Raw genomic sequence first — 24,929 nt, forward strand, 5'->3', positions numbered from 1 at the left:
GGAGACAGACAATGAATTTGTGTACTGTGCTGAATGTTTGTTTAACTCTTCACTTTTAAACCAGCTTTATTTGACTGCAGTGAATCTCCATATCACTGTTGGGCTCTGCGAGCGCTTGTGATCATTTTGTCGTGGGTTGGATTTTGTAATCTGCTCCTAAGGGAGGTGTTGACATGAAAAGAAAACAGGGATTGAATTTTTTTTTTATGAAATTTAGATTGCGAATCATTGGCGTCTGCCCTTTGGAGCTGTGGAAAGCTGCTCTGCATGCTGACTGAGATGTACTAAACATCTGAGTTATCTCAGTTCATTTCTTTTAGCAGCCTCAGTCCTGTCAAAAATGGTGGTGCTGTACAGTCCCACAATGACTCTGTGGTTTTGGAAGCTTCACAACACGCTGCAACTCTGCAGATATGAGCTGTAATCCATGTCAGAGACGGCTGTGACTTGCAACCAAATTTCCAAAAGTGCATAGCATGTTCAAGATGGTCCCAAGGGACATTTGTATCCAATGTTACCTGCAGACATGGAGCACAGAAGCTTCTCCTAAAAAAAAAAGGTTGAGTTTGTGTGAGTTGCATGAAAATCTGCAGCTGACGTGTGATGATTTATAATTTATTTTCACAGTAAAAGAACTCATAGCTTCAATTTGTGAACTGCTGACATGATTTGTTTAAAGTTGTATGTACTGTATGCTGTTAAAGCTTATGGCATGCCAGTAGAGACAAGTGATACATCCAATGGCTGATTGACTCAACTGAATTTGCATGTTTATGTGAACAGTGGAAGAGAAACTGAAGGCGAGATCTATTTACTGCAGGGTAGAAGATGATGTGCACACTTTCACAAACTACTGATTATTCCTGTAAGCTCTGTGAGAACACCTGGATGTCGCTCCATGGCTCATCTCCATATATTTGAGAACTAATATCATTTTAACCTCTCTTAGCACAAAATAACCAAACATAAATTGGCAAATTGTCTTTTTTACTCTTCAGTTTTTGTACGGATTATTACAATAACCTACATGTAGGGAGCGGTTCAATCTTCTGATCTAACTCTTAGCAAGACATTAAATACGTGTATTTACCAAAATGGGAACAAATGTCCCTTTAAATACCATATGGCAGCATTTGGAAGCTATTAAAGTGCCCATATTATGAAAAAATCACTTTTTCTGGGATTTGGGGTGTTATTTTGTGTGTCTGGTGCTTCCACACGCATACAAACTTGGAGAAAAAAACATCCATGCTGTTTTGAGTGAGATACCAGGTTTCTGAATGTATCCTGCCTTCAGTCTCCGGGTGAGCTGGTCAAAATAGGCAGGGCCGTCTACGTTATCGGCCGAAACATTGGTGTGTGCTAACTACTTTAGCTAATCAACTAGCTGTTTCTCCAACTTTGGTCAGAACAAGGCAGGATTAGCCGGGAGACTTCTTCTAAAGTAGCGCTAGCAGTTAGCCACCTCGTTCTCAATGGCAAAACATTGTTACAACACACAAGAGTTCACCCTAATCTACAAAAGAAATTGATTATTCCTGTAAGCTGCTGCTGGAAGAGCTGCTGCTAGCTAGATGTGGTAGTAGCTAGCCATGGCTCATCTCCATCCCAACAAAGATATTTGCTAAAACAGAGACCTGAACACACAGGGTGAAAAGAGGAGCTGCAGCAATGTGCAGTACAACAAAATTATAGTGTTTTTTGAAAATGAAACCATATAAACCTATTCTGGTACAACCTCAAAATACAATTATGAACCAGAAAATGAGCATAATATGGGCACTTTAAAGACGTCTGACAATCAGCAGCAATATTTCAAAACAATAGTGTTCCAAAAAGACAAAACTGCAAAAGTTATATTTAGATTATATATTTTGCTTATGCCAAAGATTACAATATATGGACATTGTATCACCAAAATAGTAAAGTGTGGTTTTGTCTACCTCCCCTGTAGGACTCAATTCATATAGTCCGATAGACATGCCATGAAACATGCTTTATGAATCGTTTGGGTCACACATCCAGATTTAGAATGACTCAGCCACTGACACACAGACACACACGCACGCACACACGCACACACAAATTGATTGAGATGCAGAAGGCAGAGAGATAGAGGAGAAAGAGAAGCAGGAAATCCCTCCTTATCTGAAGTGACTGCGAGGGAAAAGGCAAGGGACAGAAAGAAACTGTGAATAAAGCATGAGGCAGGGAAAGATGGAGAGACATCAGAGATATACAGCAAGAGACACAGGGACATGAAATCTCCAAAATAGACTGTTGACTTCAGCATCCACGGACCAGCCCACACACTTGGAGCTGTATTGAGTATTTGCATCAGCAAGGATTGTGTATGTGACTCAATATAAACTACAGCGCCCATGTTTATGGTAATAACAAAAAAACAAGTTTTCAAGTCCTTACTGGTTTTGGAGAAATATGGCACAATAGTGCTCCGTTAAAATAGCTGACTTGCTTGTGAACACAAAACCCCGGGTGCCTTAAAAATGACTTAAATCACGGCTGATTTTTCATTCACTATCATTTACTGATTGTTAAGAAAAAAGAAATGTTTGTCATATCACCCATTTGGGAAGCTCTGTTTTCTCGCCTAGAGTTTGTGTTTACTCCTTCCTGTTATCTTATCTTATTATTAATTGGGCTGGAGCATGGATGGTAGTAATGTGGGACAGACAGGCAGCAACCCAAAGGAAAAAAGAAAAGAAAAAGCCATCTGTAGTGTGAGTATGTGCCAAGCACAGGTAACCTGTCCAGTCAGCGAGCTGTGCAACGTTAACCGGATCTCAGTAGCAGCAACACACTGCGAGGCTTCATTACCTCACTATCTCAAGCATGCAAAAAAAGCACACACACACACATCATATTTTGTTTTGAAGTCTTGATGAGGGTTATGTTTTTGTGGATTATTGCCCTGTATGATAGTTGTGGCTCAATCCCAGAATAGCACACTACACACACACACACACACACACACACATACAGTCATATTTAAATAGAAATCAGGCCATTTATATGGAGAAAGCAGGCCTTGCAGTTTTGGGTCTGAGAAACATCATCCTTTCAGCTGAGCCCTCCAAGCTGATAATGCCAGACCTCCACTCAGCCTCAGGGGTCGCAATATAGACAAGGAAGACCCGGGCTCACACACCCACACACACACAGGTTTGTGGCACTATCTTTGTGGGGACCTGTCATTTACCTGAATACGAATACACGAATACGATGTGTGTGTGTGTGTGTGTGTGTGTGTGTGTGTGTGTGTGCGTGTGTGTGTGTGTGTGTGTGTAGGAAGATGTAGGAAGGTGTAGGTGGACTGGGGGTTTAGTCAAGACATCCTCTTACGTCAAAATTTCCGACACAGGACGTGAGTCATTCTTTAATTAGCACGTTGTCATGCTCACTCGGGTCCTAATCCCAAGCCTGTTTGGATTGAGCTGTTTCTTTCTTCATGGCCAATGATTTGTGTCATGTGATATTTTTTTCCTGGTCTCTGTGAACAAGGTGAGGACAAAAAGCCAGAGACCAGTTCATCTTATGATTTCTGAAGTCTGAGACTAGTCAATTATAACTTTTCCAAGGAGGAACTGACATTACATAATCATTTCTTTTTTTCTCCATGGATTCAATATAAGTAGATGTTGCTGCTGGGTTTGAATGTTTAGCAATATCACAATGAGTATTTAGTATGTAAATGATGTGGCGATAATGTTGAAGAAAATAGTATATACAGAGCTGATTGTCACGCTATCATCAAATCCCTAATGTGTCTTAGAGTCTTTATAAAATGTAGCGGGTTAGGGGACATTTTTTAACAACATGACGGACGATGACGCAGCAGCAGCATGCTGAAATTCTGTTATGTATGTTTTTCACAACGTGGTGATGAAATGAATGAAATGATGAAATGAAATATGTATCAGAAAATATTGAAAATGTTTTTCTTTTGGCTTACTTTATGCAAAAAATATGACATAAGTAGTATAAAGTAAAGATTACACACTTCACATAAGTAAAGAGATGAGAGACTGAATGGATATGTGAGTTATTTACTTTTTGGGTCTGAAACCAAGAAAGCCAGCTAGCAGTACACGCTGATTACATGTAGACAATAACAGAACAGCTTTGAATGTTAAATAATGAATTGATTGGCTATTGGTTGTTACATCTGGTGGGAATAAAGGTGGGACAGCAGTGAGCCACCGAAGCAGCAACCAAGAGGCTGACATTTGTGGCGTCCTCTTGCAGAATCTGCAAGGCTCGCCCTGTTACTCAATTGTTTTGCTGTACAATAGTTTCATCACCTGTCTGCTTTTTCTCTCGGAGCAACCAGTATACGATATACTAAGTTCCTGTATCTATACACTAAGTCTAGTATGGATGTGTTATTATTTGATTTACTATAGATAGACAGAAAGGAAGAACATAGATGGAAAAGAAAAGAGAGCAAAAAAATGTAAATGTGTGTGTGTATGCATGTACAGTATGTATGCATCTGTGCCTGTGTATGCATGGGTGTGTGTGAGCTGTAGGTCGGTAGATATACGGTGTACGTGTATGTAAAGAAGAATTGTGTTGAATTTTTTTGTATTTAACTAAAGGATAAAAATAGAGAAAGGGGGTAGGACTAGAAAAGTTAGTTTATGAACTTCTTCCTACTCCTTTTTGAACATGGGAATTTCTTATATGAATTACTTATAATAATTTTGGTAGATTGTGCTGAGAAGTACATGTCCTCATTTATCTGTCATTTTAATATATATGTGTATATATAGGCTATATATATTAGGGCTGTCAAAATGAACGCGTTAATTTTTTAATATTTAACTCGTTAAAAAAAATTAACGAAATTAACGCAGCTGTGTTTGTTTAATTCATGTGGCGGCTGAGAAACGTAATACGTCTCCATAACAGCAGGCGGCGCTACTCTGTATTGTTGCCCAAGTAATGAAAACCGGCAGCTGATTGGACGAACGCGTCACATGGGTTTGTTTTCTCCGGATATTGAGAGCCAGACTGTCATGGCGGCCGTTCAGAATATGATCTCATATTGTAGATAGTTCACTGAAACATGTTTCTGAAAACATTTTAAGCGAGAAATAGGCCGTGCAGTTGCTGAATCTGTCTTCATTTCAGCTCAACAAAGGTCAGTTTAGAAGATTTTCGTCAGATTTTGAGAGACTAGTCACCTCATTCCGCTCGCCATTACCGGGTGAGTCCCGACCATTGACTGCCCTGTCGGCGACTGAACTCTCGGCTCGTTGGAGATGAACTGCGCCTCGCCTGTAAAGTAGACGAAAGCAGGCGACAGCAGCCGGGGACGGTGACAAAAATCTGCTCTCAAGTCAGACAGTTTCTAGCCGTTTCAGCAGCCTTCAGCAGGACTAAATAAGCCAAATTGTTGCTCCTGTTGTTCTGAAAGATATTAAACATTGTGAACTTAGCAGAACCTTTCCTTTTTTTTTTTTTTTCTTCATATTTGCAAAGTTAAGTGATTTAGCATTTAAATATCCATTATTACAAGCTTCAGTCTCAATTTAAAAAAGCGATTAATCGCGATTAATTACAGCAAATTGTGCAATTAATTAGTTAATTTCTTTTTAATCAATTGACAGCCCTAATATATATATATATATATATATATATTTTTTTTTTTTTTTAACATGTTCAAATTAACTACTAAACTAAACTAAACTAAACCAGCACAGCGCAGCAGACTTTGTGAGAAACACCTCTCACACAGACTCGTGTAGCCTACTCTGGAGGCCTTACACTTTATACCACCAGCTGACAGGGTGTCCAATAGACTTAGAGAAATAATACAGATGTGGCACGGGATCATTCGCCCTATTTGGATAAAACACAACAACAACAAAAACCACATTCCCTGCTGCAATAGTGAAATGGATTTTAAAGCAGTGGGAGCGAGCTACACCTCACCCAGGTGAATGATATGTCTGGATTCGCAGGGAGGAAGAGCGTGAGAGGCGGTTTACATATTTCAAAGGGCAGTCAGGTGCATGGGCTTGTTTCGCATCGAAAGATCAGAGTGTGGTGCCAACTTTGGTCGTTTGGCTCTTAAACGGCATATCTAATGAGCGATCATCATTTTATTGTTATTCAATGGCAGGAGGAAAATTCCATTGAACTCTTAAAGCCACAAGCTCTATACAGTCACTGAATTCAGAGGTTATACACCTCAACTGACAGGACTCCAGACACATTCTGATCCAAATGGTGACATCCAGATTAATTTGATTTAGTAACAATCATCCCTGTTTATTACTGTAGACATAGGGTCATTCATTGGAACTGTGACTACACATTGTCACCTTGGTGAAACCAAATATGTAGACCTCAATCTAGTTTATTTTAACATAGATTGGATTAGAGGTTGTGCTCACTGGCTGCGAGGCTGAATTTAGTCATGCTTTGAGCACAGTCAATTAATTTGAGCAATTCCATTCATTTTTATTGAGAAAGAAAAATGATTGTCAGGAAATGACATGGTCTGAAGAACTCTGTTAAAAGAAATAAGATAACAAAAATAAAACTCATTAAACTGAGTGCGAGCCCCGGTATTTCTTACAGAGCAGCCCCTTTGTAAAAAAGCGGTACTGTTTTCACAAGCACAGACGTGATTTATTGCATCTTAAACGTTTTTTGGTCAAACCCAGGCTTTGTGTTTTACAATAAAGCCGCTGGGTGAATGTCACACTGGCACTTTGTAGACACACCTGGTTTGAGAGATGGAGAGTAAGCCTGCTCTGATAGACTAGCTCAGGGCTAACTGGCACATTTTCAAAGGCACTCGAGATTATCTTCATTGTTGTGTTATTGAAAGAGTGATGTTGTAAGATAATATTTTAGCATCGGTCTCACAGTAGATGGGGCATCCAAGCTCTACAGGCTGCCCTGCAACCAACTAGGGAGACAGACAGACAGACAGTGAGTCAGACAGACAGACAGTCAGACAGTCAGACAGACAGTGAGTCAGACAGACAGACAGACAGACAGACAGTCAGAAAGAAAGACAGACAGACAGTCAGACAGACAGACAGACAGACAGACAGACCATAGATTTGGATGTGTTAAGGCAGAGCAGCAGGGAGGGTCCTTGAAAAGGGAAAAAAAAGAGCTTTAGGTCACACACACACACACACACACACACACACACACACACACACACACACACACACACACACACACACACACACACACACACACACACACACACACACACACACACATTCACACCATCCTCCGGCCCACTCCCTCCTCTGGCATGCAGCTGATTGTTGGAGTGGCATTTAATTAATCCTGTCAGAAAAAGGTTAAGGCAAAGAAGTAAGAAGGGAGGGAACACAATTAAAGACTTCTACAGAGGAAGAGACTCTGTAAGGCTCTCCATTTCCCAACTGACACAACACAATTTCACTAAAGCAATTCAGTTTAGCTTCACTCTGCAGACAACTGAGTTTGGTATACCTGAACACGTATGTGGCTCGTGTGAAACAGTGTTTGCATGCCAAAGGCGAAGACCAGTGTAAGTGAAAGAGGTGTTTAAGCTCTCAGATATGCTATAAATCTGCAGCATGTCAATAAAAGTCTACAGTTATTTGCGTTTTTTTGCAGTTATAGCATTCATGTTCTGGATCTCAAGTTACAGGTCGCTGCTTCAAATCCATATCCAGGTGCTAAATCCCCTCCCCTTGCAAATGTTATCAAGCCCTTGAGCAAGGTATTCAGCCCCTGCAGAGAGGCGCAGGAGGAGACTTGTTGGAGGTGTCACAAGCTGTGCAAGGAAGAAAAAGAAGAAGGTTCATGCCCAGTGAATGAATGAGGCTCAACGAAACATCCTCAACACAATATGCCAGAGATGCAAGGAGGTTATAAGAGAAGATCTTTTTTTTTTTTTGTGGATCTTTTTCCAAAAGGACTTTACTGCTCCTTACCACAAAATGACAATTACACTGTATCTACAGGGGCTGATAAGGTCATTGGTTACCTCATCAGGACCGAGTCATTTCCAGACCGGCAGCATTGCATGACGGAGTAGTTATACATTACCTCTTCTGACGGATCTGTGCTCTAATTATCCACATCCTTTATATTGTGAAAATGTAACTTCATTATTTAAGTCAATTACAGGCCGCTGTTATGAAGTGGGATAAAAATGTGTAGGACGTGGCAGAGGTTGATAAAAGTCAAAGCTTACTTTGTGCAACTTAAACCTTTGCATAACATGTTGAAAGATAAATAGATACCACTCTATCCTGTTTATGTATTTAAGCATTTGAGCCACAAGCAGCTTAGATGTGACCTTCGTTGTGACTCATGTTTGTGGCTGCCAGTCAGCCAACACAGCGGAGACAAAGACAGGACACACTACAATGATCTGTGGCTTCCTGTGGAACAACTCTTCTGCAGCCTTTCTGCTCAGCCAACTGCTCAGGGTTGCTTAAAAAAGTCCCAATTCTCCCCAGACAGTTCTCCCCTGCTCACACTGAAAACTATTACAGCTTAGACTGTACTGCCATCTGCAGGCCATCAAGTCTCAAGTCTGGAGTCGTCATAGGCTCGAAATCTATGTTCGCTCGTCACACCAGTTTATGAGAGTTAGCTAAAATAATTCTGTCTAATTAAACAAAAATCATACTTTGTTAGAAGGTTCAGTTTTTGTTGAAACTGTTTTAGAGAGGTGTCTACTTGACTTAATAGTCAATTTGATGGCTGTAGTTTCAACAGCACCGCGAGACTACAGCCTCCAACATTGCGAACTATAAAGTGCCCTGCAACACTTAACATACAGACACTAAAATATAATAAAATAGGTCAGGAAGGAAATATGGTGGACAGGGTGGTAAATTAGGAGTTCAGACACAGTCTCTGTCTCCCTCTGATGGAGGACGGGGTGCACTACGGTGTACTCAATCAATTTGAATTATTTACCGGATCAGGATTTTAAATATTTGAATAGTGAGGTGTTTTCAATGCAGTCTTTTCCAGAAAGATGATTTGGTTTGTATGGATACAGAGTCTCAGTATTAGGAATAAGGAATCTCTCAGTAGGTCTGTGTTTTTTTTATTTCTAATTTATACTGTTAATTTATGGAAATTACAATTTACAATTTACAATCACTACACACAGGCCTGAAATACACACACATATGCTCAGGACCTATTCATGCACAAATGGAGAGATGTCAGAGTGAGTGGACTGCCACCAGGTGCTGCTGGACCAGGTCAGGACCAGCGCCCTGAGCGGTTAGGGGGAGGGGGGGTACGGTGCCTTGCTCAAGAGCACCTGGCAGTGCCAGGATGTGAACTTTTGTATTTTTTTTATTTTATCTTTATTTAACCATGAAAATCCCATTGAGATTAAAAACTTCTTTTTCAAGGGAGTCCTGGCCATCATAGTGTTAATGGTGTCAAAAAACGTTAGCTGACGTTGTTGTTCAGTAGCTAGCTCAGAGATAATCGGCTAATGAAATTACTGATTTAGCGAGGCACTGTATCCGTGTCACCTTCTCATTAAGGGCTGAGCCCCCCTAAAGGTCTGATCCTAGAATCGCCCCTGATTATATAGAACCCACAATAAGTTAGTCGATAGCCACGACGTTCCACTTCCGGGATTTTCCGGTGCCGCAGGAAATTCCGCCGGGTGTGTGTCTTTCCGCCAATGTCCGTTACCTTCTGCTTTCTTTGTGTTGGAATTTTAAACTCCGGTGGATTTCTGAGGACTATGGTTAACTGCTCCTCAGATCTCTGCAGGGTAAATCCAGACAGCTAGCTAGACTATCTGTCCAATCTGAGTTTTCTCTCGCACGACTATTTTAGAGCGGCTCCGTGCGGAGCTTAGGCAATGACGATTGTGATTGGTTAAAAGAAATTCTAATAAACCGGAGCACGTTTTTCTCCCATCCCAGAATGCTATGTGGACTAGCCAGACCCTCCTCCGCTCCGCGTGTGGATGGTCGAGACTAACAATAAATATACAAAGCCACCTAAATAGTCGAGCACTTTCCCCTTAAATACTTTCAATATAATAAAACCATCATTTTTGTTTTTATAAGCTATACAGATGTTGTTCACACCACTGCTTTATTTTCCAGATGTTAAAGTCTAATGCCAGAGCTGAGATATAACTCCAGATGTATTTGGATCATATCATAATAATGAGCACAAAAAAAAGAAGCATTTTATTTCTATATGAATATGTTTATTGGTTTAAAAAAAGAAGAAGTCTATAAACAAAGAATTACAAGAAAATAAAAGGAAATGATGAATACCTGGTTGTCAACAGCCAGTTCAACGAATGTAATAACAACCTCATATGGATGTTAAAACGTAGGACCCAGTCAACCCCTCTTCCAAATAGCTTCATCATACAGAGTATTGCCTCAAGTGTTTACACACTGCATTTGTATTGGAACACCGATGCATGACAAATAGAATCAAGATTTTGGTTCTCAAAGAGTTTTTCTCTGTACACCACGTATCTTCTGTCTTGGGTAATGGCTAAGGCACTGTCTGGAGAAACTTTTTTCCCTATTTGCACTTAACTTGAAAGTGAAAAAGCTTCAAATATGTGGCACACAATCTTTTTTTTTTTTTAACTAACATAGACAGTATAACACATTCAACCACACTACATGGATCCCCTGATCTACTGCACTAAAAGCCAGGCCAGTTTATATCACCACATTAAACAACGAAGCAATGAATACAATATTCATCTTCTATCTGTAAATAATGACATTTCAGGCTTTCTATGAGTGAGGATACAACTCAAGAGATTTTGAGTTCAACATAGTGTCCATGCTACAGAAAACGTGTTCATAAAAACATCATTGGTTCTCATTTCAGTTCTCACACTGTGACACAACTTTCTTAACTCATACATAAAATGTCGTGACAGTATTGACAAAGACAAGTATTAACATTTGTGTTTAAAAAAAACCCCAAAAAACTGCTGTTACATTAAAGCAACGAGTGGAATATACAATTGAACAGTATAGTACCATAAGTTAACAGTAGTGTAACAACGCCCTACGCCAAGATGTTGACATTGATTATTATTTGCAGCTATGTTTCTATGCAAGCATCGAGTACATTTCTTTCACGATAAATTACAATAACATGGACGTTGGCTTCCATTATTGAAGATTTGTATGAAGAATGAAACGTCTTCTGCGGCTTCGCTTAATGTTGTAACCCACCCATGACTGTAAATATAAGAAGCAGGAAGGGGGTGGCGGTCTGCAGAGATTGCATTGTACGCCATGAGGATATATTTCAGGATTGCTCAATGAGTGGATGTGAGTGGTCCAGCAGAGGGCCCCCTCACTCCACAAGGCATTTGCATAGCTCATCTCTACCCTTATGAGATGTACTTTATACATTTAGTAATGAACAGTGCATGTGGGCAGCTGCGAGTTCACGAGTGCAGCCTGCAGAACACGGTAATGCATTCAAAGCACCTGGATAACTTGGCTGAGGTTACAGTAATGGTTGAAGGTACAGTATGTTGGACACAAGTTGTAGCTATGACTAGCACACAGTAAATGTAAATGTCTCAGGATGTAAAATCAAGTTTTAGGCAAACAATCGGCACTGCAGTGAAGCTGGAGGATGGATAGGTCAACTTCAAGTATGGTTAATTTAGGGAGTGTACAAAAATTATTAAGAGGAAAATTCTTTTCTTTGTATCGGGGCTTTATTTTGCTCAACACAATCAACTAAGGCTAAGACTAGCTGTCAGGTTTGAGAAGCAGAATGAAAGAGATCTCTAGTGACTGACTAATCATGATCTCAGCAGGGAGAAATTTTTTTACTGGCCCGCAGCAGCTCCCACCTTCCAAATATCAGCAATGTTTTGCCAGGCGATGCATATATTGAATTCATTTGATTAATTTGACGTTTGCTTTTGCACGATGTTTAAAATGTAAAAATTAGCAAAAAAATGAAATGTGCACAAAAAGTTTATTTGATCATTAAAGGTCCCATGACATGGTGCTCTTTGGATGCTTTTTATAGGCCTCAGTGGTCCCCTAATACTGTATCTGAAGTCTCTTTCCCAAAATTCAGCCTTGGTGCAGAACCAGTCCCACAATGAGCTTTCCTTAGGATGTGCCATTTCTGTGTCTGTAGCTATTGAGGAGGAGAGAGGGGGGGCAAGGTGGAGGGTGGGGGTGTGGCCTTGACCAACTGCCACTTTGCTCCTTTGAAAGCCATGATGTCTCTCTCTCATGGGTGGGCCAAATTCTCTGGGCGGGCAAGGCAGAGAAAGGGGAGGTAACCTTTCTCCTTATGACCTCATAAAGCGTGTTTTACAGTAACCGTAGCACAGCTGGCGCGCGCATATGTGACGTCATGAAATAGCTGTAACTGTTTATACCCGCGCTGGTGCTCGCGACACTAGTTGCAGTCTTCTCCTGAACAGCGGTGCCACTAATGAGGAAAGGCTACCGACGTTGCTCTTTCTACGGACTAGAAGAAGACGAAAAAGGTAAACAACGGCAGAACTGGCAGCAGCATTGACGTCAATGCTTCGATTTGATTCGATGACCTACTTGGTCGGATCAAGCCTTTCACTCACCATAAAAGAACTCATCTTAACCCATATTAATGTTAAAAAACCTCATAAAGTGAAATGTTCATGCCATGGGACCTTTAAAGTGGATGTCTGCTTAGTCCATAGCTGTATGGAATAACTTTTTTTTATGTGCATAACGCAGGTGGTGCAGGTTTTTATTATTAATACATATGAATGAAGTCCAAAAAAATATATTTCAATCATGTTTTAGTCTTGTTGCATTTTGTAAATTAAAATTGGCCCCAAGCTTAAAATCTTTAAAAAAAATCAAGATTAAAATTTTGGGCCATATCGCCCAGCCCTAATGTGTTGTATAATTTTTGTCTATTGTACATTTACACCTGTTCCAGAGGAAGCCAAACACTTTCCTTCGTTCACAAGCTCCAGTAAAAAGCAGCAGGAAAATGATGTGCGCTATCAGCTCATTGCATTGACGCTAATGCACACAGGACAATGATGTATTCATCAAAACCTGGGAAATCTAAACTATCAGCATTTCTTTGAACCCCATTAGCCTTTAAATATTCTACTTTTCACTTTTAGCTTGAGAGGTGATTGTGTTAGAGTCGGCATCCATTCAGTAATGTCTCTTTTACCCTGCTGACATTCTGTTTTACTTATTTATTTACAATTAAAGAACATGATTTGTTCATAAGGTCAGAAAAGACAGCTCACTCTCTAAGTGATGATATTCGGCTGCTGCATATCTGTGGGTGTAACAGTTCTGGTGCGGTCATCATGACCTAAAATAAACTGGTGTGAGAGAGAGAGTGTATGTACGTGTGTACGTGTGTGTGTGTGTGTGTGTGTGAGAGTGTGGAGGGAGGGAGGGAGGGCACTGATAATAATGCTATACATTTGCACTCTCCTTTGCTCCGGTGCATTAATGCTCATCCCCGCAGCCCCGACAACCAGCAAAAAAGGCCACACAGGCCTGGAGCAGAGCACTTGACTCCATCCGGCCCACATTGATCGCACGCCCCTCACCACGCAACGCTGACTGACGGTGTGAAACGCCTGCTCTCTGCACTGAAGTGAGCTTCGACCAGTCTAATAAGTGTTTAGCGCTGAAACAAACTCAAAAGCTTCCATATGATTAAACAACTCTATGTCGCACGCTTTTGCAGATGTAAAGCTTCTTACTAAGGACACATTAGGTGCTGATGGCTCATTAACCAAAGGAGGGAGGAAGAGTACAATCTTAAGATGGCAAGAGCAGAGGGGATCATATGCACAGTAGCAGACCATGCCCCTCCCCCTCGCTAAGTGCTGCAGAGATGCAAGGGATTGTGTGTGTGTGTGTGTGTGTGTGTGTGTGTGTGTGTGTGTGTGTGTGTGTGTGTGTGTGTGTGTGTGTGTACGGTATGCGAGGAGCTGTGCATAGGAGGAGGGGGGATGGGGAAAAGAAAGTGAATGTTTATGTGCGAGTGGAGGCGGTTCCTACAGTTTGATGATGGTTGCAGACGAAGCAGGGTAAGAGAACAGACAGGGCATGAAGTGGATCGGCCGGTGGTGCAGGGTTCTCTCTGCTCCACTAGCACTTCATGTATCATCAGCTGGAAGAAGTTTTCACACACATAAAGGAGAGGAGAGGGGGTGGGGGGGTGGGGGATTCACGGCTTAGTGTGACTGGATCTGGTATTGTTCGAGTTTACATAAGCTTTAATCAAAGATAAAAGATTTGTTTCAACATCCAATTCCTGGGGGATTTATATCTCCTCAGCTAAAAAAAAAAAATGCTCCTCTTTACCAGGCTGAGGGGGAGGCAGTGCTGTCAGAGAGGTTGCCCAAGAGGGAGATTGTTGGCCTGGAGTAGTACAGTGGGACAAGGGCCGTGGTTTCTCCAAGAGCCTCCCAGGACGGGAAAATGTACTTCTCTTCACGTGTGTCATGCTTATGAGGTCCGACAGCAGAGTGCACAATGCAATCCTCAGCCACTGTACTGGTATGTGCCGAAGCTCCACATATGCGCACACACACACACACACACACACACACACACACACACACACACACACACACACACACACACACACACACACACACACACACACACACACACACACACACACACCTCTATCCGTTTCTCTAAGCTGGGACCAGCCAGCAGCAAGAACAACCATCCATTGCTTTGACCCTGAATCAAACATCATGAGGGAAAGAGAGAACGGGGTGGAAGTCCATAAAAATAAGACACATTGTTTCTGTAGAAAAATAGAGGAATTAACCAGAGGTTGATAATATGTCTTTGGCACTTCTGAAAACACAGCATACAGAAAGAAATTGGCGCTGAATATAAAAGGCCAAACTAGAAAGCGCTACAGCCAGAAAAAGATTAAGATAATCCCAGTTCATCCACAAATGAGTCTGGCCAGTCTTGGGTGGATTTGAGCCTGAACAGGCCCGTACTCCACAATCTCCCCATCCACAGTGATCATGCCTTGTGGAGAGATGGGCTCTAGCCGCAGGGCCTTCACCTTCTCGTACACCAGATGGGGGCAGCCGCATTCCAAGTGGCCGCCCTTCTCCATGGCGAGGAAAAGGCGCAGGAGGGCTGGACGGGAGATTCCTGCTGTCACGTAGATCAGGTGAATCACCCCGTCGTCTGCCATTGCACTAGGGACTGTCCACAGGTCCTCAGCCAGGTGGGACTGGTAAATAGCCAGCACCAAGACAAAGCCCTCCTCCTTGACCACCGTCCAGCTCTCTGGGACCGGCTGGTCCAGGCCAGGAAGCTGAGAGTCCACCGGTGCTCTGGTCTTGCCATCACTCTGGGTCTCAGGTCTATTGGTCGTGATTGTGTTGTTGGAGGAGTTGGTGATGGTGTTGCGGTTGGAATTTGTGCTGTTGTGATTGCGGCGAGAGTTCTGGTTCGGAGAGGTGTTAGGGATGAGCCGACAGGGGAGGGAGAAGCAGAGCGAGGGGTGCTGCGGCGTGGAGGGTGGGGGGTTAGCTTTGATGCTCCCTTTGGGAGGTTTTGGGGCCTCCGTAACAGGCAGATACGCTAACCTGCCCTGGTAGACTCGGAGGGAAGCCAGACGCACCAGGGTGCCCATCAGGAAGCGGATCGCTCCGACGTGGCGGTACTTCTCGCTCTCGATGTCCACGTCAGCCACGAAGCCCCAGGCCAGGGAGAGGAAGGAGAAGAGGCGCTGCCGAGAGGCCAGGTGTATCGACACCAGGTCCATGGAGCCAACCAGACCTTTGCACAGCATGAAGCCACAGCTCAATAAAAGCTCCTCGTTCCACGCTGGGGGGGACCTGAGAGATATAATTACACACATCAAGAGTTAGAAACAAACATCGCAGGACACAACATCAAGTGAGAGTGTCAGGGGCATAGCTCAAAATTCTGGGCCCTGTAGAAAGGCATTTTCTATGGGCCTCTCCCTGCAACCACAGCTATTAATTCTAGCATCTTTTTGGGCCCTCCTCACATGAGGGCCCTGGGTACTCAGTCCCCTTTTTCCCCCCAGTCCGACGCCCCTGGAGAGTGTTATTAATTAGTATTGCTGTGAGAATTACGTTGCACAACAACTGAGGATGGAGGGGGACACTTGGAAATATGACCACAGTAATCTAATGTCCTGGCTACGGTCTGTCTACACCTGCAGATTGTAGGGGAGCACAAGAACAACACCCTAGGGTGACAAATATATTCCTGTTTTTTTCTTTGATGCCCACAGCCACCCAGCAGTCGGAGATGACACCCTGGACACGCGCTGGGTTGACTGGTCGCACAGCTGCACTCTGGACTATACAGTAATCCCTCTTAAAAAGTTTCTGAAGCCATTACATAATTCCTTTGAGAGTTATCAGCAGCCTGATGTGACCTCTGCTGCACAGCGAAGCAGTTCCACTCTGCTCCACTGTCTCTCCTCCCTCTTGAGGAATGATGTGCCAAGTCAGCCTTTAGCATAATTACACCGAAAGGAGATAAATCGTTTTGGGCTGAGGAAAGTTCTTCTTCTTCTGTACTCTTGGTCCATGCATTTAAATGACTCATTAATGGACCGACTCACTGTGAGTAGTGGTGGACAGAGGCAGCCAGGGCATTGCCTGAGCCCCCTGGTAGAATACCCAGAGGGGTCTGGATGGCCTCTTGCCAGTCTTCTCGCTCCATCAGACCATTTATCACCTGAATGAACAAGAACAAATAGGGAAAGAGAGTCAGATCACGGTCCGAAATGGAAAGTAGTGTATATGTGTGACTAAAAAGTTTCGATAAAATGTGTTTTGATAGCTACAGCTGTGTGTGTGTGTGTGTCAAGTATTGTACTATCAGGGAACCCGAAGCATTTTAAATAACTAAAACAGGGAAGCATCTGCAGAACAAAAACCAAGACTATTAATCAATGGCTGCAGAGATTGTAGATGTTAGAATCACACACACTTTTCTTTTTTTAAATACGAGTACATATTTAAAATTTTCCAGGCGTATTCTGAAAAATTGTTAAAAATAAAAACGGGTGGGAGAGTTTATATTTCCATCTGTGAAAGACATTTCCTTTTAATGTATGTATTGACTGTATCAAAAAACATCACATACATTATTCAAATCATAAAAACATATGGTAAAGGACAATTATTAAGGGAATACATATAACAGTGTGTATTGTATTTCACTTTATATTTTTGTTTGATTTGTTTTTATCAATGTACTTTGAATCGTATGTGACAATTATCATATCAATAGGCTGGGCTAAAGTCAAAGCACCTCAAACAGCAGCCCATCTCCCGACATGATAACCAGGGCGTCCCACTGCGACAGGTCCGCCTTCCTCACAAGCTCCCGTGCGTGGTTCTGGTGCTCTGAAGGAAAGACGAGAGGAAGAAAGAAAAAGAAAAGAGACAAAACAGGACATGTGTGGGACAAAATAGTGGCAAAATAAAAACAAGGGCAAGGGCAGAGAAAGAGACATGCTGCCTTCATCGCCAGCCTCTGGGGTAGGATCAGGGAGATTAGGCAGAAAAGAGGTTCAATTCCCCCTTATCAGGCCAAACATATCACATTAGCCCATCCAGCGGCCACTCAACAGCTCCAAGGCAGCTTAACCGCCCTACAAACATCTGTGACTGGCAAATATCTACATATGTGTGTGTGTGCATTCACTGGATGCATGTAATCAGTATGTGTGTGTGTGTGTGTGTGTGTGCATGTGAGTGTTGGTTAATGCGCTGGCGGAGGACTGAGCTATTTGTTCAGCCTGTTTTATTGGCAGCATCCTTGAGAGGGTCCCTCTGCAGGGGCTCTCTGTGGGCTCATCCTGCCAGCATTAAAGTCTAACAGTCCTACCAGCCAAGACTCCCCAGGGTAATGTGTGTGTTTGTGTGTGTGTGTGTGTGTGTGTGTGTGGATGGGGGAGAGAGACAGCTTTAGAAAGCGAGAGAAAGGAAGGCAGACAACAAAGAAGTTAGCAAGTATTGATGCACTGCCATGATGAAGGAAATATTTTTTCTGCCCGAGCTCAAGTATTGATTGAGGACAGAACTGAAATATGAACCACTGCCCTCTCTTCTTCTTTCACTTTGCTCAACCTCTACCTGTCCCCCCTACACTATCCTGGACCTCTCTCTCCCCCCGCGATGCTCCCCGTGTTGCTGCTGTTTGTTTGCCGTGTGCTGGGGATGCTGGAGGCGGTGATGCAGTACTGTGTTGACAGACAGAGGCAGTTAGGGAGTCACAGCTGACTCAGCATTTTAAACCTGCTGGGGCTCGGCTTGATGCTTTACTTCCCAAACACTTGGGACCTTATTCAAGGGGGCAGCAGCCAAACACATACATCGACCTAAATTTGATGACGGGGCTTGTGGTTTTCATGTAACCCAGCTGTCATGTCCGCTGTTGATTCTTCTTTGAGCTGCACATATTATGGCTGGCGATTACACTCTGTTCGTGCAATATATAAAGACACACTTGAAATCTCGGGTAAATTCAAGTTGTTTCACTTTAAATGCAGCGTTCTCGTGTAACACTCTACCGCCTTCTTCTGAGGTAAACTAGGGTAAAGATGAAGCTTGGTACACTGCAAGCTTCATACAGTATGTAAAAGGTACATGCTGACACAAGAGGCACCTCCTTTGGAACGTGTCCTACCTCAGGCAAAGGCTGTGTGATACATTTATCAAGGAGCTTCATGCTGGGTAAATGGGTTGTGCCAGTTAATCCACTCATGGCTTCTTACCTGTCAAACCCTGCCAAACCAGGTTGGAGTGGAGGCTAAAAATGATGCACTGTCCAAGATTTTTTTTTTCTCTTTTGGCATTAAAGCCTTTCTCTGTTTCCCAGAAGCTCCATGGTATTCAAAGATAGGTCACTTGAAGTGCAGAGCCTCTGATGACAATAACCAACACATGGCACTCTTTAAGGTCACAGAAAGACACCAGCAACTCATGCAGAATGTGGAGCAGCTGGGGCGACTGAAACGGGAATTGAATGTGTATAAGCGTTTGGGTGCCTGCAGATGTGGCCTGTGAATTTGTGACTGCACAAATAATGCATCATAACTGCAGAGGGCGAAATTGCTTCTAAAAATAAAAGTTTGGTTAGGTGTTTGCAAACTCTTAGCGTCATTGTCACACGCTGGGGTTGAAGGTTTAATCCAGTTCATCTCTATTTAATATCTGGGTGACCTTCAGGAGAAGCCAGCTAAATGCATGAACAATAAAGGTCTGCATGTGTACAGTATGTAAACACTACTAGTCTCGCTCTGCCAAACCATCCTCCACAGCACAGCGGAGAAAGGTCTGGCTAGTCCACACAGCATTACGGGATGGGAGAAAAATGTGCTCTGGTTTATTGGCATTGTTTATCTAAGCCACGGTGCCTCTAGAAAATAGTCTCAGGAAGGAACTTGTTTTGGTGGAACGTGTGTATACGTTCAAAAGTTGTTTTTAAGTCGTGCAACAGAAAACTCAGACTGGACAGATAGTCTCGCTAGCTGTCTGGATTTACCCTGCTGAGATTTGAGGAGCAGTTAATCATAGTCCTCATATATCGACCGGAGCTTAGAATGCAAACAAAAAGAAAGGGGAAGGAAACGGACATCCGTCTGAAAAGAGTGACATCTGGCGGAATATTTGGCGGCACAGGAGCAATCCGGAGGTGGAACATCGTGGATATAGTCTACAGTGCTACTGACCTGTGATGACGAGTGTGTAGGGAACAGCGGCCTCAGTGAGCATGCCCTGTACGTGGCCAGTAAAGAGCTGGAGAGCCTGGCCGCGGCCGCTGTGAGGGTTCACCAGAATCATGACTCTGCAGGGCCGACGCACCTCCGCGTAAACCACACCTGAGTCAGACAGAGGGAGGTGGATGTGAGCGAAGGCGAGGATAGAGATGAAGCAAGAAGACAAGAGGAGGCCTTCTTACATATGATTAAATATATAAAAGAATGTATAAGGGTCGGCTCATCCCTGAGGGTAAAAAAAAAAAAAAGAGCATGATAAGGTAAAGTCAGAGGCTGCGACAGCATCCAAATAGAAGCTGCTTAATGTTAATTTAATGTGCTATTCTTTTAGGAGAGAGGGCTTACAGGTGATTCTCAGTTACAATTGCACTGATTATTTATAGCAATTCTGTGACATTTTATTAATCCTCCTGCTGCTTATGTCAAAAGATGCAACTATATGAAGAGAGAAAACTGGGGAGGGGAGGGGGGTGGGGGGTGGATGGGGGATTCACTTCTCTATGTGTCTGTTCAAGGTATAGTTCCAATATTTCGGGAAGTATTTGAGAGTTGGTTTAGAACAGAGATACCACTTTCATGTCTGTATGCTAAAGATGTAGCCGCAGCCGGTTAGCTTAGCTTAAAAAACTAAAAACTACAAGCACCTTTAAAGTTCATTTGTTTAATTCAGGAGCAGTTGACATTCCATCAATGGAGAATCCAGGAAGTGACTGGTCCTGGCCCAAAAAAATAGTCTGACACATAACCTTCTCCTTAAGGTCTCCTTAATGTCATATTACTGTAAAAAAAAACGTAGGACCCCGTACGCTCCCCAGATGATATAAAGGTGGCTGTAGCTCGAGTGGTTGAGTAGTAGTTGGATACAACCTTCAAAATGGTTGTAGTGAAATGTATTGAATATCAAATTATTTCATTGCATTACATGAATAGCTATTACATGACTTTTGCCTTAATGAGTTATAATGAGGTACTGTTCCACCTCACATCAGGTTTAAATTGTTGTACTGGCCGCTACTAAAAGGTTTGCAACTTTTTAAAGTGAATTCGGAACGAAGCTTAGTCTGGAGGCAGATTTTTCAGCCGTTGCCCTTGCCCTGTAAAGCAGACACAGACACACACCGGAGACCATATCAGATGAATCATTTTGGGGGACTGGAGGACAGAAATTTCAGTATCAACTTCCACCATAATTATTTGGCTGCAGGTGTTGCGGACTTTGGTATCACCTGTCAGGCAGACAAAATGACCAGAAACACAAAATGGGATGGGGGGGTTAAACTCCACCATCTTTTGCGTATCATGTAAATGAATGAAGAGAGATACAGTAAAGGCTGTTTTATGCTGCTGTGTCAACTCCACGCCGTAGCTACGCCGTCGCTCCTACAGCGTTGTGAGTTCTGCGTCGGGGTTGCTTTGCATTGCGGTGCATGTCACCGCCATAACGCTAGGGGGCGTGTGGCTTCAAAGTTCGGTGTCGCCTGTGTCTGTGTCGTTCACCACCGAAACGGTACTCAGAATGGCAAACCCCATAGACTGTCGTGCTAAAATATTAATCTTATTTGTTTGGCCTTTTCTTGCTTAGATTTTGTAAAAAAGTATCCAGAAATAGACACAGTAAAATCCACTGACCTAGTTACTGTAACCAGAAAATAAGTCTGAGGTTATTTGCGAGGTGTCTGCCAGTCAGTTTATGTTACATTAGCAAGCAAACTTTAGCACAACTGCCCACAAGTACTGCTTGCTGGCGAAGTGCTAATATCAAAACGTTACTGACATATACTTTACAAACTATAGACTACTAGGCTATCAACACACAGGACGAGCTGACCAATCACAGTCATTGCAGTCTGCGTCACCTCGACGCAAAGTTACAAATTTTTGGAGGTGCACGTTGAGCTACAGCGGAGGGCTCAGAGGGGGGTTCGCGGCGACGCAGAGGGGTCTGCGGGGGTACGCCGTTGATTCCACGCAGAAGCATAAATCAGCCTTAAGATGCCAGATGCCTTTTTGTGACACTGTGACAACATCTGTCTACCTTGTCTGAGCTGTCTGAGCCTTATTATAAAAGTAGTGTAACCTGTGCTGCACTGATGCAGTACTTGCACCCTCTACCTCATTTGGCCCGTGATGATAGGGCTCTGCAGAGGTACAGAAATATCTCAAAGAAAGAGGTGTTACCAGGAAGAGTGAGGACAGAGTGCGAAAACACACAGGCACATGCCAAACTCTGCCTCCATTCACCCACACAGGGTTACCATTGTTAGTTTTTTTTACTTTTATCAGAGTACAATGAGGCTTTCAGACACAAAAGGTCCTCTCTAAACTTCCAGAATATAGCAGAAACTGACGGTAAAAGAGCTTGCGTATCAGGTTATGCACTTAAGTGTGCTTACAGTTAATACAGTAAACCCACACACACCCTTGTGTCAAACCTAAACAAATACAGATCAGCATCTACGTGGACACCGGAATTCAGGATACCTAGAGCATAGATGGTTTTTTATGTCTTGTCCAGCACCTTCAGTAGCCTGCATGGCTCCAGATTCTCTGAATCACTGCACATATTGTGTGTGTGTGTGTGTGTGTGTGTGTCTCAGGGTTTGAGGGTGATTGTGAAATCTGTCTGTGATATGAAGTGACACACATCCTGCCCGTCACACCGGCAAGCAAACTTTCAACCGCAGTGTGTGTATTTCACAGGTACAAGTGGGTAAACACACACACAGGCAGCCAGGTGACAGGCAGACTGAATGTGACAGTGTTGACAAGTGCTGAGCTGAGAGAGAAGCGTTACCATCTCGCAGCCACAAGTGCATCACCAGTGCTGATTGTCAAAAAAAGTACTAAATAAAGATGCTATGTACCTTCAGTATCTATATACTGCAGCACAGGTGGGATATGTTATTAAACGATGACGCACTTCAAGAAACCTCTCGGAGCAGAAACAAATATGTGGGCTTTGCAGTGAAAGACGTCCTGTTCAGGAGTAGCACTATATCCAGACGGGACTCATGTGTCTGCAAACAAGCTGCATTAGTTGCAAGGTTGGGTGAGTGTTTGCTGGAGACGAGGGGAGGAGGTTTAAAGGGTATAAACACAACTGCCCACTGAGACATCACCAGGATGGGGGGGATTGGGGAGGGTGGTTGTTGACAGACCATCACAGCCGCATGTCACGGAGCAGGAGACGAAAGGCTCCGGAGGAGCCGAGATGTTGGCTGGGGTGAGAGGTCGCCTGGTGACGCATTTAGCTCTTGTCTCCTTCACTGAGGAGGCCGCGGCGGCTTCAGCAGAGCCCCCCAGGGAGGAGAGATCGCACACTGACAGACACACACCTGACCCTGCGGCTGTTGGAAAACAGTGGCTTTTGTGGGAGCTGAACAGACTGCAGCTCTTTCCAATCCCCTTTTGGCACAGGAATAGCTCGTATAGGAATTTGCCATGTTAAGTGAAGCACTGGGGTCAGACACAGAAGTTTGGGGAAAAATCTAGATAATCCACAATGTCGTCATAACACCGCCGCACAAATGGAATCAAAAGAATGTAAAATTCAACAATGAATACATGTTGAACTGGTCTCCTGCCAGCTGTTTGAAAAGCAGAAAAGGACACAGCCAGTAGCAATGAAGGCAGCCACTAGTAGACAAAGTCAAAACTAGTAACCATCATCTCTCTCCTTTGCATGCATTCTCACTGATATCTGTCAACTATCAGGGGAAATACTGTAGCAAACCATTAGCATGTGCAGGACTGTATCATAGTGTATGCACTTCATTATTTACGACTCATTCATTCCAATTAACCTGCAGAGAGATTAAAAACCCTGTGAGAGTATCGGTGCCATCACCCAATCTAAATTGAAGTAAATAAGTAGTAATTGTAAACTATACCTTCACATGTTAAATGCCATGTTTATCCACTTCATTCTTCAGTGAGTCACAGTGATACCTCTCTGACTAAATACCAATCTTGCGCTGCAATTGCACTTATAATCCAACCTTTCCAGCTGCAATACCAGATGAGATGGCACGCAATTAATTTAGGCGGTAAATACACTATAAGGGGATTAGTGAATCACACTGACCTTCATCCACCCTCTCCGACAAGGCAGTAAAGCAGCAATTATGCTGCATCTATTACCACAACATTACTCATTTAAATTGCATATCATATTCTGATAAATACTGTATTATTTGCTGGATCTGGAATGCTAAAACTAGCTTATAAATTAATGATATGATCTTCACTGAGACGCACGCATGTGTTCAAAAGAGGCACAAAAAAAAAAAAAAAAAAAAACTGGGATGAGAGACCATGTTGGAAAACTGTTAGATGTCGGAGCTGGTTCATTAGTATGTGTGATTTAAAAACCTCCCATGCTGAAGTTCTTTGATGAGTCCAGTGTGAGGACAGTGACGGGGTAGTGTGGGGGGGGGCACCCAGTTACCTCTCAGGTTGCCATCTGCCTGCCTGCCTGCCTGGCAGGCTGAAACCTGAAACCCAAACTCCTTCTGGCTGCAGACCAGAGTGAATGTGTTCTGTTCCTCATCACACAGAAGCCCACTGTCTCTCTCTCTCTCTCTCTCTTTTATTACCTGTTTGCACAGTACACCTGGAGGCTTATTCCTTATCCCACTACTAAAACTTTCCTCCATCTATGGCGACCAACATTCCAAATTAGTCACTGTCAAGTCAAATATCCGCTTCCTCTTTGATCTGCATGCTCTGACTGCCCACGAGTGCATGCCTGCTTTATATTTCTATGAGTAAAAGGATATTACCTGACCTGACATAGCTGATTCTGAGTTTGTTCCCAAATGATGAATTATTTTGGGACCCGAACAGCTTTGTCTCATCATCAGCAAGTATCACCACTTCCTCCCAAATGAGTGATGGGGGTAATTAGCTGCATAAACACTTCTTCATATATTCATGTTAATAATGAATATCTCATTGTATACCAGGGTGGAGCGCAGAGAAGCTAATGAGATTGGAAGACAAAGGAACCTGAGGACAGTCTGCATTTTAAACAGAGCGAGACATGACGAGACCTAATTAGACGTAGCTGCTGCAAAAGCAGGGTGAAAAGCAGGCTTTGTTTTGATGTGATTTTTTCCAGCCGT

The 24,929-nt window shown here is 43.1% G+C and overlaps 1 protein-coding gene across 1 annotated transcript; it reads right to left on the reverse strand.

Moving 5' to 3' along the window:
• Window positions 1-14,967: 14,967 nt before the first annotated feature.
• On the reverse strand, window positions 14,968-19,879 carry sphk1 (sphingosine kinase 1). The gene is made up of 5 exons (XM_028599136.1): window positions 19,759-19,879; window positions 17,334-17,428; window positions 16,639-16,754; window positions 15,571-15,877; window positions 14,968-15,375 (listed from the first exon to the last, which is right to left on the reverse strand). The coding sequence occupies exons 1-5, from the start codon at window positions 19,868-19,870 to the stop codon at window positions 14,968-14,970; spliced, it is 1,038 nt and encodes a 345-aa protein (XP_028454937.1). The 5' UTR covers window positions 19,871-19,879.
• Window positions 19,880-24,929: the final 5,050 nt, after the last annotated feature.

This window comes from Perca flavescens, chromosome 15 (genome assembly GCF_004354835.1).
Source record: "Perca flavescens isolate YP-PL-M2 chromosome 15, PFLA_1.0, whole genome shotgun sequence".
Lineage (NCBI taxonomy): Eukaryota > Metazoa > Chordata > Actinopteri > Perciformes > Percidae > Perca > Perca flavescens.